The sequence below is a fragment of the Struthio camelus genome, chromosome 25, assembly GCF_040807025.1.
Source record: "Struthio camelus isolate bStrCam1 chromosome 25, bStrCam1.hap1, whole genome shotgun sequence".
NCBI classification, from domain to species: Eukaryota; Metazoa; Chordata; class Aves; order Struthioniformes; family Struthionidae; genus Struthio; species Struthio camelus.
This window is the reverse complement of record NC_090966.1, coordinates 5,403,963-5,419,758: the sequence shown is the minus strand read 5'-3', so window position 1 is coordinate 5,419,758 and position 15,796 is coordinate 5,403,963. Positions and strand designations below refer to the sequence as shown.

The 15,796-nt window shown below is 46.0% G+C and overlaps 2 protein-coding genes and 1 long non-coding RNA gene across 6 annotated transcripts in view; 1 reads left to right on the top strand and 2 right to left on the bottom strand.

Annotated features, from left to right (window-relative positions):
- LOC104144347 (uncharacterized) overlaps nt 1–4,244 on the top strand; it is a 33,581-nt gene extending 29,337 nt beyond the window's left edge. The window contains exons 5-6 of the long non-coding RNA XR_011136330.1: nt 426–588; nt 2,066–4,244. This is a non-coding gene — a long non-coding RNA (uncharacterized lncRNA). The remainder of the gene's footprint in view (nt 1–425; nt 589–2,065) is intronic.
- On the bottom strand, nt 1,919–7,690 carry HOXB7 (homeobox B7). Of its 3 annotated transcripts, none has more exons than XM_068919407.1 (3): nt 7,390–7,690; nt 5,750–6,032; nt 1,919–2,858 (listed from the first exon to the last, which is right to left on the bottom strand). In XM_068919407.1, the coding sequence occupies exons 1-3, from the start codon at nt 7,468–7,470 to the stop codon at nt 2,605–2,607; spliced, it is 618 nt and encodes a 205-aa protein (XP_068775508.1). In that variant the 5' UTR covers nt 7,471–7,690; the 3' UTR covers nt 1,919–2,604. The 3 variants fall into 3 exon arrangements, with proteins under 3 accessions (XP_068775508.1, XP_068775507.1, XP_009673605.1); XM_068919406.1 differs by having other exon boundaries at nt 5,750–6,103; nt 7,390–7,588; XM_009675310.2 differs by lacking the exon at nt 7,390–7,690 and having other exon boundaries at nt 5,750–6,349.
- On the bottom strand, nt 7,668–11,773 carry HOXB8 (homeobox B8). Of its 2 annotated transcripts, none has more exons than XM_009675311.2 (2): nt 9,687–11,773; nt 7,668–8,862 (listed from the first exon to the last, which is right to left on the bottom strand). In XM_009675311.2, the coding sequence occupies exons 1-2, from the start codon at nt 10,105–10,107 to the stop codon at nt 8,555–8,557; spliced, it is 729 nt and encodes a 242-aa protein (XP_009673606.2). In that variant the 5' UTR covers nt 10,108–11,773; the 3' UTR covers nt 7,668–8,554. The 2 variants fall into 2 exon arrangements, with proteins under 2 accessions (XP_009673606.2, XP_068775505.1); XM_068919404.1 differs by having other exon boundaries at nt 7,668–8,859; nt 9,687–10,582.
- Nucleotides 11,774–15,796: the final 4,023 nt, after the last annotated feature.

The following is a 15,796-nucleotide window of genomic DNA, read 5'->3' as shown; positions in this document are numbered from 1 at the left end:
CCACATGACCGGCTCTGGCCAATCCCAGAACCCAGCCACTCATAAAGTTCTATCACAAAGTTGTAAATTTTCATAAAACAACAAGGAATTTATTGCATTTCTTCATGACCGGTTTAACAGCAGTCTTTTTCTTAGCCGCCATCTTTTTTTTTAACAAAAATAAAAGAATATGAAAGGGGTTTCAAGGATTTTTCTCCCCTTGGTTGTGTGTGGGGGAGTGTTTGATAGAAATAATCGAATAATATCTTGCATATTAAGCTATGAACAATAATAACCCCCCCCCCTCCGCCACCCGGAATAAAGGTATTGAGGTTGGCGCTGACTTTTATATGGGTAAAGATACGGTAAAACAGTGGGGTTCGGGTGGGGTTTTGATGTCTTTTTTTTTTTTTTTTTTGCGCAACTGGGAACCTTTCTGCTTCAAGGGGGAAGCCGCACTTGCAGATCTCAGGAAAAGGAGGCGGACAAAGGTGCAGCGTAAGCGGTGCCATGTGCGGGCAGAGCCGAGCCGCAGGCTGCGCCCCGGCGGCCCCGCGCCGGACCCCGCTATAGCGCGGGCGCCGCTGGCGGGGGGACCCCGCCGGCAAGGTGCGTTATCCCGCCGGTAAGCGGTGCGGTTAGCGTAGTGGAGGTTCGCCGTGCCTTGCTATGCTTCCCACACCCAAATTATTATTTATATTTATTTATCCCTCCCTGCCCCTGCTGCAGGAGGCTGTGCCAAGGGGCAGCAAGCCGGGCTGGTGCAGCGCAAAGGTGCCGGAGGGGGGGTGAAATTTCTGGAAATCTGTTTTATTTTCGCTATGCACAAACCGCTGCTGCAAAGAGCTTTCACCAGCGGATATCATTCAGGAAAAAGGAAAATTTTCCCCTCTCATCAAGTGGGATTTCGGTGTGCAAAAGCCAAAACAGCTCATGCCTTTAATAACCGGCTTGCCATAATTGGTATATATGTAGTAGGTACCGCAAATCTGTATTATGGATGTGGGCGCACATATGCTTGACGTGGCATCTTATTTGCGCTGAAACCTGCTAAAGGATGCTCTGCGCCTCTTCCCCAAAACGTGAAGTCATCTGCGGCGGTGGGTGGCGAAAAGACAAACAGACAGAGCAGGAAGGAAGGCAAGAAGGTGGAAAGCTGCCATTTCCAAGCCAGGAGTACTTCCAAGAGCTCTTTTTTTTTTTTTTTCTCCTCTTGCATTTTACGCACGCAGTATGGAGCAAATTGCGTGGAGCCTCCGCTGGAGGAACACGCGTCCTCGCTGCGCGTCCGCGAAGTGTACATAAACAAACGGAGTGGAGGGGGGACGCGAGGGCCGCTCCCCGCGCCGGGCCCGGCTTACCTCGCCGTTACTTTGCATTGCTGATTTCCCTGCGTTTAATGGCTTTCATTTATTTTATGTGTGCTTTGATGCTAAACATTATTTGGCGCTAATGAAATAGTTACAGTCCGCAATAAAGTAATTGAGGGGCGGAGGGAGAATCTCCAAAAACTAAAGCCACAGCAAAATATATCGTCTTGCTGCAAATTAGTTGCAAGAACGACTGAATTAAAACAAGAGCGGAAAGCCTATTCGGGCTGCTTCTGGGCTCTCTGCATTCCTCCTTTTTCCTTTTACCTACTTCAGTAACAGCCACGGCGCAATCATGGGGGGGGTGTGGGGGGGAAGGAGAAAGGCGACCAATCCACATTTCGAAAGCCTCGAAAATGAAATACAGTTTCAGTGTGTTCGCCAAATCTATTGAGAAGGCACTAAAATGTTGGAATCAGTGGCTATGCTAAAAAAGAGACTTTTAGAAAGATATATAGGGGCATGTTTTAATATAAAAATATTTTTGATATATTTATCTTAACTAAGAAGAAGGAACGAAGTGTCCCGCTGCTATTTCAAGAGGAGGGGAAGGAACACAACACAGTTGTAGATTATTGGAGATTTTCTTTTTATTTCGAAGAATAATAATCACAGACGAGAAAAAAAGCAACGCGTCGGCATTAAATAATTTGCTACTTCGATATACAACATTTTACGTAGCACAATATTAATTCCTCTTTTTTTTTTTTTCCTAGAGACTTGAACAAAGAAGTAATCCAGGTAAAAATATACACAGACAAAACAGCATAGCGACGAGAAAATAACCACGGAGGTTACAGGGAGAAGGCGTAATAATCATTCATATTATGTACAGGACTATATACGCTAAGTATAATTTGCATTCAGACTTTCAGATCACATTTTCTAAATTAAAGGTGCTAAACACAACCACATTACTTCAAAAAGTACACGGCGAAGTACAAACGGAGATTTACAAATTACTTGTACTATAGGAAGACTCACATAGAAAAATGTATCTATTCTGACTCTAAAGCCACATTTAATAGGTAGATATTCGTTCTATTGTACAAAAAAAAAGACTTTAATATAGGTAGTATTTTTTCAGTGTCAGGAAACACAATGTATCATTCCTAAGGTTTTTAATTATTTATGCACTTATCATTTATGTATTTTAATATATAGTCTTTTCCGCGTGTTTCCCCCCCCCCTTTCCTTTTTGTCTGGGTTTTTCACGTTTCCTGGTTTCACCTTTCCGAGCAGCTCCCTCGCCCTTTCATTCCTCCTCGTCGTCCTCCGCATCTGCCTTTTCCTGGCTGTTTGAGCCGGAGCAGGCAGTTTTGTTCTCTTTTTTCCACTTCATGCGCCGGTTCTGGAACCAGATCTTGATCTGGCGCTCGGTGAGGCAGAGGGCGTGGGCGATCTCGATGCGCCGCCGCCGCGTCAGGTAGCGGTTGTAGTGAAACTCCTTCTCCAGCTCCAGGGTCTGGTAGCGGGTGTAGGTCTGGCGGCCGCGTTTTCTGTCCGTGCCTGCGAAAAAAGGTTAGATGCAGCTGAGCTGGGGGGTTATGAGGCTCTTCGGGTTTCTCTTACCCTCTTCCTTTTGTCTTGGAGGGGGGGTTCCTCCCTATTTCATCCACCACATGGTGCTCAGCTTGTACAAAACTCTCTTTTTGACAGCCTATACAAGCTTATAGCAAGTTCTTCACATTTGCAAGACCAAATCCTTCTGCTAGAAGCTTTCCCCACCTCGTCCTCCCTGTTCACAGCTCCTAGACCGTTGCACGTTTTATTTCCCTTAATCTAGGAAAAGCACGCGGTGCTTTTGCGTGTCTCTCCCCGGTGAGCGTGTGTCCGTGTCCCTCCCCGCGAGTAGGTGTGCGAGGGAACAGCAAACTTCAGAAAGTTTCCTGCCCCCGTCGCATCAATCAGCCGCTGCGCCCGCGCTTCCATGTTCATTTCAAATTTCGGATGGTTGGGAAATAAATACATAAATAAAGTGGAGCGAGAGAGGCAGCTGTTGCCTACACAAATCCAACTATTTGTCCTCTCTTAAAGCTGTCATCGGGGACCCTGCTTGGAAGGTGTGTGATGTTCCTAATTATTTAGGGGAATGTGCTGCGCACAGCAGTGGCTCCCGCTCCGCTGGGGCTCTGCAGGCGGTGCCGGAGCGGGGAAATGCCCCAAAACTCACCGAGGCTCCCCACAACTCTCCAGCCAACTACGAACAGGGGTAGTTCCCCCCCCCCCAATATTTCCTGGGCTCCATTTGGAAATAATTATACACTATGATGTTTGTGATTCTGGATATCTTTTTTCTGTAAAGGCTAAATGTGTCTCTCTAGTATAACTTATCCTTTCCTAGGGCAACGGGGATGGCGAACACCAGCCCTCGGCCTCTCCTCCACACATTCCGCTGGACTCCTCTTCTCCCCCCCCCTTTTTTTTTGTTTTGTTCTTTCTTTTTAACAGAAGAAAAGATCCAGTCATTAAAAGAAGAAAAAAGCAAAATAGCCAGGCTAGCTGTAAAGTAAAAATGTGCAGGTCGTGGAATGTGGGTTGTAAAATCCGCTGAGGGGAGAGCCATAAACTGGTGCTGAATAGGGATGACAACTCTATCTCTGCTCGCTGATGAAATTCCGCAATCAAACAGTGGCCGTGAGGGGCAGGGGGGCAGGCCCTGCGCGGGTGGCTGGGCCCGACTTTCTCTGCTTTTAGCCTCAGCAGATCCCCAAGTGTCCAGGTTTTGGAGCGCTTTTGCCCTGCTACAGGAGGCTCTCTAATGTTGGTACTCTCAGCGTCACATGCTAAAAGGAGGGTATGGGGGGCGGAGGGGTTTCTTAAATCTGAAGTCAGATAAAAGCAGAGATGAAGTGTTTACGACCAGAAATATTTGGTCTTTGATAAATCAACTGTAAAAGAGAATGAATTATGGAGCAGGTAATGGAAATAACTGACCACCAAATAAGTGTGAGGGTAACTCCTGCCTTTATAAGCCGCTATGCATTGGCTGGTTTGCTGTTTTCTTTTCCCTCTGCTTTGCAGGGAGGCTGGCCCGCAGTCCAGTCGCCCCCGAAGTTTACTAACAAGACACTTTCCCAATATCTGGCTGCCAAGTGAGACTCGCTCGCAGGGATGCTCTCAAGTTGCAATCTGGCAAGGCACAGGCAAACCCGGGACTGCTGGAGAAGTGAGCTCACACGTTCCCCTCCGCTTCCTGGCGGGACAGCAGCCCCTTTTTCTCAATTTTCCCAGGATTACACGGATATGAACCCCACATGGGGGGGGGGGGGCACAGTGCCAGGGTGGGGGGTGCCCCGAGCAGGGCCCGGCCCGGAGGAGCCCCGCTCCTTGCAGCCGGGAGGTGGGACACCGGCATATGCCGGACCCCGCTCTCATGTAAGGGAAACGGATATTTATTAAATGTTAATTGACAGTGATACCCTGAGATGTAGCACGTTGGTGACTGAAGGGGGTGCAGCGGCATTTAGCGGGTTTGTGCTGGAAACACACGTGAAAGGCGGCATCTCCCGGAGGGGACCTGCCCCGGCGCTGCTGCGCCCAGGACGGGGGCAGCACCCCGGAGCCGCCAACTTTTGGGGGTGGCAGAGACCAGCCGAGCAGCTCAGGGCAGGTCTCTTCCGTCGGAGCAGTCCCCAAAGAGCCTTCTCCAACGTGCAAGGGGAGATCGTGCCCCCCCCACCCCCACCCCGGGCCGCCTGGCTATTATTTTTCGGGAGGTCGCACATAGAAACGTGGGCTTCCCCTCGCAGTCCCTATGCATACATCCATACATCCATACATCCATACATCCATACATCCATACATCCATACATCAGGATTCCGACCGAAATGTCACCGTTTGGAAAGCAGAGCTTTTAATTGTACAAGGAATGATGTGTTGCTGTTTCTGATGGCAACATGCTATGCTTAATTGCAGTGTCTGGGACATTGTGGTGAGGGGCTGGCAATTGAAGGGTTTGCAGTCTAACAGAAAACAAACCAAGCTTGCAAGCGCCTCCCATAAATAGTTTCTTTAAGAATCTATATCTATATCTACATGGGCTAGCACAACCTTCATCCTGCAAATATAAGAGGAGAAGGGGATGGCCATTATTTCTGCAGCTCTAGCTGTCCCCTCTGAGACAAACTGCCTTTTGCATGGCACATCCACAGCCCCGGCCATACTAATAAATATTTAAAGCTAAAAGGATGGCTTTATGATGGGGGGCTCGCTCTCTCTGCCTCTCTCCCACCGTCTCTTCTGAAGAGAGTGATCCGTTTTCGGTGAAACGTCATGAAAGGAGTTGGGGACAAGTCCCCCCTCCCCCTCGCCTGCCGCCACCCCCCCCCCCCACACACACACGCCATAAAATAATTTACACCCCCCGGCTCGTCTCCTTGGGGCGGCTGGCGCTTACCTGTGCTCCGCATCCAGGGGTAGATCCGGAAGTTACTGTCGCTTTGCAAATCTGAGTCCCTCTGGTCCGTTTTGTTGCAATTCTGCTTGGAGGCATCAGCCGGGCACATCATGGAGAGGTTTTGCTCAAAGGGGGAACAGTGCATGTTGAAGGAGCCGGGCTCCAGGCCGTAGCCGGACGAGTACATGCTGGGGGGCTGGGGGTGCACGGCGCTGCCGCTGGAGTAGAGCCCGGGCATGGAGGCGGCGAAGGGAGGCGTGGATCCGGCCCCATAGCCCGCTCGCTGCGTGTTGGAGGCGAAAGCGCAAGAAGTTTGCTCAGGAAAGACTCCGGATGGGAAAACCGAACTTGCGGCTTGATATTTAGAAAATAAAGCATTCGCATAATACAATGAACTCATAATTTGGCCGGGTGATTTGTAGGTCGGGACGTTTTAGTGTCGGTTTTACGAGGTACCGTGATATATTACGGAATTAGAGTCCAGATTTACACCAAAAAGGACCCCTTTTTCCTCCCGGCCCATGTGACGCGCGGGCACGTGGCTCCGGCGGCGCCAATCGCCGCCCGCTCCCTCCTCGGGGGCAAAAAATTGTAGTGCTGCTGGATTTATAAAATATGATAAATAATTGATGCGATATAAAACCCTCCAAGATCTATGCTGGAAGGGGTGAAATTGTGCTGGAGTCGATAAGCAACCTGTAATCAGTTTTCAGCTGAGACCAAGGGAGAAAAAGAAAGAAGAAGTGGGGGGTGGGGGCTAAAAAGCACGTTGCTGATAAACCGGCGGCTCCCTCTCGGTCTCTCTCTGCTGGAGGAAAGACAGGAGCGGAGCCCTATTTATCCCCTTATTGATCCCGTCTAAAATTCCCTCCTTCGCACCATTTCCCTGGCTCCGAGGTACTTTTTCACGAGACTGTCCATAATTTCCTCCCCTCCCGCCCGACCCCGTCTCCCTCCGCGGCCACCCCCCAAAAGACAAATGTCTCATTGATATCTAATACTTTCAGGGTCCTTTTCCCCCCCTTTCTTTCTTCCCGCCCCCCCCCCCAATGCCATTCAGCTCTATATCTAATTTATTCTAGTGCCACAGGCTTTGAGCTTCTTATTGAGCTGGCATTTGCTTTCCTTGTTGCGAAAAATAAAGACTATACAGATCCCTTGTTCAGCGTGTCAGCGGTTCTGCAGGAGTCAATTACAGTTATAAGTAAAACGTTACCAGCTGGCTGATTTGCTTTCTGCTGGAGAAGCAGAGAGACCTTCCCTAATGTGATCTGCCTCTTGTTGGTGGTGGTGGGTTTTTTTTAAGGGAGGGGGATAGAAAGAAAGAAAGTCTTACTGGCAGGAGAAGCAGCCCAGACAATGGTGGATATGCCTCTAGGATTTGCACTGTTTCTCCTTTCCCAAGGTTACGTTGCAAGGGGATGTGTGTGCATCCCCACACACGCAGCCCTCTCTTGCCATGGCTCGATAGGCGAAGGAGCAGAAAGCAGCTCAACTGCACGGGTGACAATTTTGCAGGGAGATCAGAGCGAGGGAAGGAGAGTGACCCAGACCTGGGCTGCATCTCGCGGGGAAAGCGGGGTGAGCGAGGAGAGAGGGAAGGAAAGACAAGACAGAAAGAGAAGAAAAACAAAAATTACCTTCAGGCAGGATTTCCACACAGCCTCCCAACCTGTCACCACACATGAACTCTTAGAAACAACAACAAGAGGCGAAGCCATCGCAGCGGCCCGGGCCCCCTCCCCTTGCCCGCGGCTCCCCGACCCCAGCCCCTGCCTGTCCCAGCAGCGCTCCAGCTCGCCAGCATCTCTGCAGGCGAAGAGGGCTTTGATGGCCAGGGCTGCAGCTCCGACACAATTGACTTTTATTTCCTTTCTATCAAAGTGGTCCTGGAGGAAATGAAGCAGGCGAAAAGAATGATGTCACGGAATTCTCGCTTGTAAACTTTATTGTAACTTTCTTCCGCCGCTTCCAGGTTTAGACAATAGAACAAAGTGATGAAAGAACAACAAAATATATCATTAGTTCCCCCAATAAAGTAATTCACGTATACAGTATACATTCTTTTTCACAGTTAACCTAAAGATCACTTTACGACTTGCTTCACTGTGCGCATGCTAACTAAAGGAGAGAAAACGCTTTTTTCTTGTCTTTTTTTTTCATTTTTTTCTTTTTTTGGGGAGAGACATTTAAAAATTGTAAACAAAAAAAAATCCCGAACCAAACAAAAGAATAGAAGTAAGGAAAACAAAAAGAGAGAGGAAGGGAGAGAGAGAGAAAGAGAGAGATAACTACAGCATAAATAGGCAGTTTCATGTTGTTGGGATGTTTGTTTCAATAGCTACCTCCAGTACATACAGATAAACCACAACAAAAAAGGTGGAAAATCAAAAAAAGTGCACAAATGTAATTTCACATAACTCCTATAGCATTGAAAGCTATGTTAACCAACCCACCCCCCAGGAAAGAAGAGAGAGACAGAGAGAAAGACAGAGAGAGAGAGAAAATTTCACAGTCATGTTTTACATAAGCTATTGCGTTACACTACCACTAGTTAATAACTGGCAAAAGGCTGGAGAGACCTCCAGATCACTTTTGCATACTGTTCATTGTATCAAAGGATAATCAGGAAAGTGGTGCTTACAGCTATATTGTTTTACAGCAATAAAAGGGTTTTTTTTTCTTTCTCTTTTCTATGCATTGTTGGTTTTTTCCCACCCCTCCCTTACATTAACTGCCATTAATGTAGGACTCAGGGGCTCTTCCACCCCAGCAGCGCTTGCCTTTCAGTCCTTAAAAATCCTTTTATTTCTTGTCCGCCTTCTGTGCTTCCCCTTCCTCGTCCACCTCCTGGGCTCTTTCCATTTTCTGTTTTTCCAGTTCTTCCTGCTCGCATTTGCTGCTGGGAAACTTGTCTTTGTTGTTTTCCTTTTTCCATTTCATCCTCCTGTTCTGGAACCAGATTTTGACCTGCCTTTCTGTCAATCCCAGGGCATGCGAGACCTCGATCCTCCGTTTGCGGGTCAGGTAGGGATTAAATAGAAATTCCTTCTCCAGTTCCAGCGTCTGGTAGCGGCTGTAGGTTTGCCTCCCCCTCCTCCGTCCAGCGGCTGCTGGGGAATTGCAAAGGTTGGGTGCAAGAGGGGAAGAAGAGAAGGAGGTTGAAAGATACATAAACCAGGCTCGGGAATAGACACACACACACACACACACACACACACGCACGCACACACACACACACACACACACACACACACACACGGGAGGGGGGAGGAAGAAAGGGCTCGCACAGGCAAAGGCAGGAAGCAAGCAGAGAGACGGAAAGGCTCCTCTATAATATTATAGAAGGGAAGGTGGTTATAGAGGAAAGGGGTGATAGTAGCGGGGGAGGGGGGGCACCCTCGAGCCCCCTCCGAGCAGCCCCGCCAGCTCCAGGCTTCCCTTGCACACTTAGCACTATCACAACAACAACAACACCGCCAGGGCTCAGGCTCTCTGGGCTCCAAGCCGCTGCCCACAAAAAAAAAAAAAAAAAAAAAAAAACGCTGCAGCCCAAGGAGAGAGAGCAGCAGCACCGCAACCCCAAATCCAGCGCGAAACAAAAATGAAGGGGCTTTTTCAGGCTATAAAAGTGCCATAAACTTTAAGGACGCTTCCTTCCACAGAAAGCCCAGCTCGCTCAGCCCCCAGAAGAAAAGGTCTCCTTCAGGGCAATTAAACTATAAAGCAATTTACAAGTGCAAAAGTTTACCCCCATAAAGCAGTAAAACACAGGCAGCGGGGAAGAAAAAGGGGGCAAGAGAGCGAGCGGGCAAGACAGACAGACAGACAGACAGACAGACGGACGGACAGACGGACGGACGGACAGACAGAGAGCGGGGCTGCTCGATGGGCTCGAAGGAAATGCCTCCTCGCTGTCCTTCCCATCTCGCCTCACCTTGCGGTCGCATCCAGGGGAAGAGCTGGGTGGGCGAAGGGCTCTGCTCCGCGCTCTCCGCCTCCTCGCCGAGGCCGCCGGCCGCCAGCTTGCAGTCCGTGTACTGCACCAGCTCCGAGTCCTGGGCGGCGAAGAGGCTCTGCCTTTGCAAGGGCTCGTAGCCGTAGAAGTTGCCGGGGTCGCCATGGCACGCCACGGCGCAGGGATTCTGTTGGTAAGGGGAGCTGGAGAGCGAGGAGGCGCCGTGGTAAAACTCCTGGATTTGGGGGGGGTGCTGGAAGGTGCCCCCCGCGCTGGGTCCGTACACCACCGTGGGTCTGCCCCCGAGCTCCTGGGCGAACCCGCAGTCATAGTAGTTGGGACGCAAGGAGTCCCCGGTTTTGTATTTGGAGAAGAGTGAGTTGACGAAGTAAGAGCTCATTTTAATTTAAATAATAATATTTGGTTTTGGAGAAGAGGAAAAAAAAAAGCCAAGCAAAGCAGACCGCGGGAATCTATTAGCAAAAAAAGAAAGCGCTAAGATGCTAAGCAACGACAGTTTGTGATTTCCAGGAATATAAAAGGAGGATATAATCAAAACTCTAAGCCTGCATGGTATTGAATTCTTTCCTCCCCCCCACCCCTAAAAAAAAAAAAATCGCCACTTAAAGAGTTCTCGCTTTACATTTCCAAGAAGAGATGCCAGTTCATAAACAGTTTTCAGTGATTTACTTCAGCGCAAATGAGTTGTTTCATATTTTGCAGTGTCTTTTCATGATCATTTGCATCTATTACCAAAACCTCATCCTATTGGCTTCTCCTTACTCCACACGGACTCTGCACTGCATGATTGTGAAAGGAAGAGTGTGAGAGAATAAAGAAGGAAAAGCAAGCGAGGGGGAGAGAGAGAGAGAGGGAGCGAGAGAGAGAGAGAGAGGGAGCGAGAGAGAGAGGGAGAAGGAGGTGGGGTGAATATACGGATTAAATATGTTTAACTACCTACATTAATGAGATATCTCTCGCCTCACAACAAATCACATACCTAGACCACCCAAAAGATTGATTTTTTGGGAGTGTTGGAAAATTAAAGAGAAGCGCTCTCAGTCGTTAATTTCAAAATTTTAACGAGGCAGTTTTAGCCTTTTTAAATGTCAGGGTCGCTTTGCAAAACTGTAAAAGAACACGATTTAATTGCTACCAGTTTTAAAAGGTCCTATAAATGTAATTGGTATTTTAATACAAGTTATCAAATCATACAGCTTCTTACCCTAAACATATTTTAAAACAAACGAGGTAGTCATATTTAACATTTTAATGATCAATTTCCTTATTATTGATAAAGGTTTAACTATCACATGAAGGGAATTGCATTTGTAATAGCCCCAAAAAAGGCTGTAAACTGTTTAACAAACTATAAAATGCCATAAAGCCGGGGATGTTGTTGTTGTTTATACCGCACTACATAAAAGCCGTTAGGATTTTACGAGTTCGTTCCTCTACTGCTATAAAACAGAGGTTTCGATTGGACCCGTCCGCATTATAGCGAGATGTTGAGGTGTCAATATTGAATTAAAATGATTATAGTTTTTCATATATAACATTGACTTTTCGTGTCTCTCTCCCAGCCCCCTCGCTCCCTCCTCCCCCAGCCCTGCTCACGTCGAGGACTTGCTGAAGATGTGTTTGGGGATGATTGCAAACTAAAAGTATTGTTTCGCTTATCACCTCCCGAGCAGAACCTTTATGGTCAGTAACTGATGGCTGCTTCCCTACCTCACCCCAGCCTCAATAACTTTAATTTTTTTTTTTTTTTGCATGATACTTATAATGAAAAGTAGGGAGAAGGGGGGGTGGAGTAAGGGAAATAAGAGAGAGGCTTTCTATTTTATTGGCATTTGGTAACAACGGAGCAAACTTACCCCTAAGATGCCAACGCTGCAATTTTGCACAATCTGAACACACAGGGGGTAGATTTTGAAATTCATTTATCGCAGTCAGCAAATATTACTGAGACATATTTCAGATAATAACGACCCCAAACCCTCCCAACTTAAACGCTGCCTCAATGTGCCTAACACCCCCTGCGCCCCTCCGGAGCCCTCGCAATGCCAGCTCTATTTCCCAGTCCTTCAAGGTTCATCAGAAGTTAAAGACACTTCTAAACCTCTATTTTGTTCTCTCTCTGCTCTGAGTAGATTTCTGCTGCTTTCCTTTGCATCCATCTCTACGCTATTGATACAAGAAAAGTGAATAAAAGAGGATTTTACTCGTTCCTGCCTTGAACTAAGGGACAATTCTCAAACATCCACTTCTGCAACATGGAAAAGAGGGAAAAGTTTATAGTCAGTCAGTCCTTCTACGGCCTCATTAAAAAATACTTACATTAAAATTGACAGTGAGAATAGGAGTGGAATTAAAGAAAGAAAGAAAAAGAAAGACAGAGAAAAGAAAGCTGAAAAAATAGTAACAGAATAAAACTTTAAAACCATCCTTAGAGAAATAATTTAAGTAAATACGTTCCTTTTATCTTGTGTAGGGATAATTTGAGTCTAGTCTAAAAGCCTTTTCAAGTAATTATTGTTGTTGGAATACTTGCAGTGGTATAATTAAGACATTTCCCCCCCTAAAAGACAAGTTAACATTTTATTTTTCCCAACACTTTTATTGTCGATTGAGCAGATTTTGGTTTCATCTTCGCACATAAAAACCTAGAAATGGTGCACAGAAGTAAATAGAGCTAAACAGCATGGTATTAAGATATCCGATACTAAAATTTTCAACAAAGCAAAAACCTGAATTGACTAAAGTGTTTTCAGAAAATAACTTATGTTCGTATATGTGTATTTACATACGTACTTACATCTATTGAAGTATTTAAAATAAAACATTTCCTTTCATATGTGCAATTTCCTTTCATATGTGAACATCGAGAAGGCGTGAGTTAAGTTGTTCTTGGAAGTTAACATTTTTATCAAGTGCAGTAGAATTTTATGGTCATGATGTGATGGTAACTCACCAATGCACCAGAAATCAATGGCTGATCTTAAATCATTCATATACTGTACTCGGATTCCTGATGAAAGGAAAATGTTTCTATTATAAGAAAAAACAAGTGCGTGTGTGTGTGTGCGTGCGTGTGTGTCTGTGAGAGGGAAGATAATTTATAAATACCCGGTGGGGGAAAGATTTATTAGGAATTCACAAGATTAAAAAAAAAAAAAATCCAAACCCCTTATTAGGTAAACCCTAACTTTTCACTGCTCTGCATGTTGCTGAATGCAGAAGGGCAGTATTTCTCGTATTTTTTTTAATCACTTTGTGTTTCTCTTCGTATTTAATGTTATAGTAGTTAAATAGAGTCTTGAGATGTTTAAACTTTGCCTCCTCAAACAACATATTAAATAACATTGACAACGATTCCTTTTTTTGTTTGCAGTATCCGTTTAATTTGTTACATTCTTCTGAAGAATACTGCTTATTGGGAAGTGGACATATTTTCTTGTATAAGTTAGGCGCAGCATTTATTCAGAAAATGTTTGGCCATAACAATATGAAATAAAGTCTATGTTAAAATTATATTCATCATTTTTCTATATTTTTTGTAGCCGAATATAAGGACTGAAACGTCTGAATAGTTATTGTCTTGGAATTTTTAAGCAAAAAGGGCCAAATAAAAGTGAATTAATGGAGTTAAAAGGTTATGTTGTTGCTGTTCCTGCATCAATGGAATATTTATATGTATCACAAATCGTGGTAAATTTATAGTATTTTGGACTAATTTTCTGTTTTGTAGCCTTTACAAAATATTTTTAAATGTAATTTGCGAAGACGTTGGCCAAGAAGCAGCAGTATTACCAAAAGACAGAGCAAATATACCCCAAACGATCGCCTCAACTTCCAAAAAGCATAGACTATTTTTCAGCGGTGGCTATGAAAATAAAAGATATAAAACAAGTAACCGAGAAGGCGCAGATCATCCTAACGGCTTAGATAAAGAGCCAGAGAGGAAAGTCTTGATTTTGTGCATGCTTCTTTCTCCCCGAAATCTTTGACCCACTCTTTTTCAGTCCTGCAAGCGTAAATCTTCGGCGTGGGGATAATTAAGCTGTCCTCCCACCTCAATCCGAACTAGCAAAAGACAAAACCGAGGCTTTCTCTTCCCTTCAAATGAACATTTAAAATCGATGCTTGTCCCACCTCTCGTCGCATCCCAGCTCAGAGCCTCCTTTTTTTTTTTTTGTTTTTGGAACGTCGCATAATTTACCCTCGCAGGGAGAGGGAGAAAAAAAAAGATGTAACCTATAAAATCGGCAAAATAGCTATAATTAACCCTATATTTTATGCCAGGGGATGATTCGCGCTCGGCAGCCAGCCCCGCGGTCGCTGCCGCTAATGAAATCAAGGTGTTGCGCGGAGCCCCGCGGCGGGGCGCGGGCGGCGCGCGTCTTGCGTGGAGCAATAGCGCCACCTCGCGGCGCAGCGCGGCGCAGCGCGGCCGGGCTGCGCGGGGCTGCGCGGGGGCCGCCGCGGTGAGGGGGCAGCTGGGGCCTAAAGCAAAAGTAAAGAAATAAATAAGGCAAAAGCTGGGAGCGAAGCAGCGAAAGAAAAAGGAGAAAGAAAAGAAAGAAAGAGGCAAATCGACTTCCTCCTATTCATCGCCCGGCTCTAAAGTTTTACGCGGAGAAAGCCCCACCATCCAGCCGGTTTACTAGCAATAAAAGAGGCAAAATGGGGTTGCTTTTGAAAACCACTATTGTTTCAAATTCCGAGACTAAACAATTGGTCATTCTGCTCTGGAGGGGGGAGGCCAGAGCTGTAAACCGATAAAGAGCTTCCCAAGCCCAGACGTCTCGCCAGAACTTCGAGTGTGTGAGCGTGGGGGGGGGGGGGGGGGGGGGCTCTGTGTGTGTGTGTGTGTGTGTGTGTGTGTGTGTGTGTGTGTGTGTATGTGTGTGTGTGTGTGTGTGTGTGTGTGTGTGCATGTGTGTGGGGGGTTGTTGTTGTTGTTGTGTGTATGGTTCAGCATTCTGGCAGCCTGGAATTGCTTTAAGGAGGGAGGGGGGAAAAAGAACAAAGGGAATCATCCAGAGCGCTGGATTTTCACGGCATCTGCAAGAGAAGAATAAATTAGCAAAAGTCCCTCCCCACCTTTTCTCTCTCCCCCCCCCTCCATTTATTAATTCCCCCTTTAAAAAGGGGGGGGGGCGACTGTGTATGTGACTGAAGCAGAAACAAGAGCATTTACACGTTGGGTTTCCCCACATTCCCAAGTCGTTGTAGTAATTTAGGAGTTCCTGAAAGTTTTCTTGCACTGTTTGCTTTACAGCCGTTTAGTTCCTTAACCTTCAGAAATTTATACCCTATAAAGTTTTATAGCGGTCATATTCTTTTATTGCAGCACACTGCACTGAATTTTCCTTTTTTTTATGACAAGTTACTTCCCTTTCTCTCTCTTTCCTCAGTAAGCGCCAAATATCTTTCGTCTTCTTTTGTTTTCTTTTCAGAGCTGCCCCAAAGAAAGGATTTTTTTTAAGAAGTGAAATATTGCCCTTTAGAGCGCCCATTATGTTAAAAATTAGTGGAAAGAGAATCTTGGTTATATTTCTCACTACCTGCTTCCTGCAGGGCTGAGCAGGTCTTAGGGTTTGTTTGTTTTTTAAATATATAGATAGAAACACTTTCCAAGCACTTGTATTTCTTCATGAGCAATAAAACGTCAAACGAATTTAGAGACAGAGTTATCGTAAGCGCTCACTGAGTCCTTAGAAAAAGGAACCGCGTGTCAAATATGAGGTGATGCCAAGCAGCGAAAGCAGGGTGGGCTTTCTTTTTGTTTGTTTTGGTTTTCTAATTTTCTGGGGGGCAAAGTTATCCTTGAGTAGTAGGGGAATAAACCGAAGTAAGTAAAATAAAGTGAGTCCACTCTGCTCCTTTTCATCTGCTCCCCAAAGGCTGATGCGAGAATGCAAAGACTAAACCCTCAAAAGCAAACAAACAAATAAACAAGCAACCACCAGTAAATGTAACCAGAGATTAACGATCTTCAATTTTTTGAAAAAATGATTTAGAAAAGCAGCACGTTTGCATGGGACCAAGTAAGCGCTGTGCTATACTGGAGAGGAATTATTTTC

What these genes read in the sequence shown, in the direction of transcription:
- HOXB8 (XM_009675311.2), bottom strand. Translation starts at nt 10,107, where the DNA reads ATGAGCTCTTACTTCGTCAACTCACTCTTCTCCAAATACAAAACCGGG. An exon ending in CCCCTGGATGCGACCGCAAG is followed by an intron (nt 8,863 to 9,686) that starts GTGAGGCGAGAT and finishes GCAATTCCCCAG; the next exon opens with CAGCCGCTGGACGGAGGAGG.
- HOXB7 (XM_068919406.1), bottom strand. Translation starts at nt 7,435, where the DNA reads ATGTGTGGTGACAGGTTGGGAGGCTGTGTGGAAATCCTGCCTGAAG. An exon ending in TGTGGAAATCCTGCCTGAAG is followed by an intron (nt 6,104 to 7,389) that starts GTAATTTTTGTT and finishes CTAAATATCAAG; the next exon opens with CCGCAAGTTCGGTTTTCCCA. An exon ending in CCCCTGGATGCGGAGCACAG is followed by an intron (nt 2,859 to 5,749) that starts GTAAGCGCCAGC and finishes CTTTTTTCGCAG; the next exon opens with GCACGGACAGAAAACGCGGC.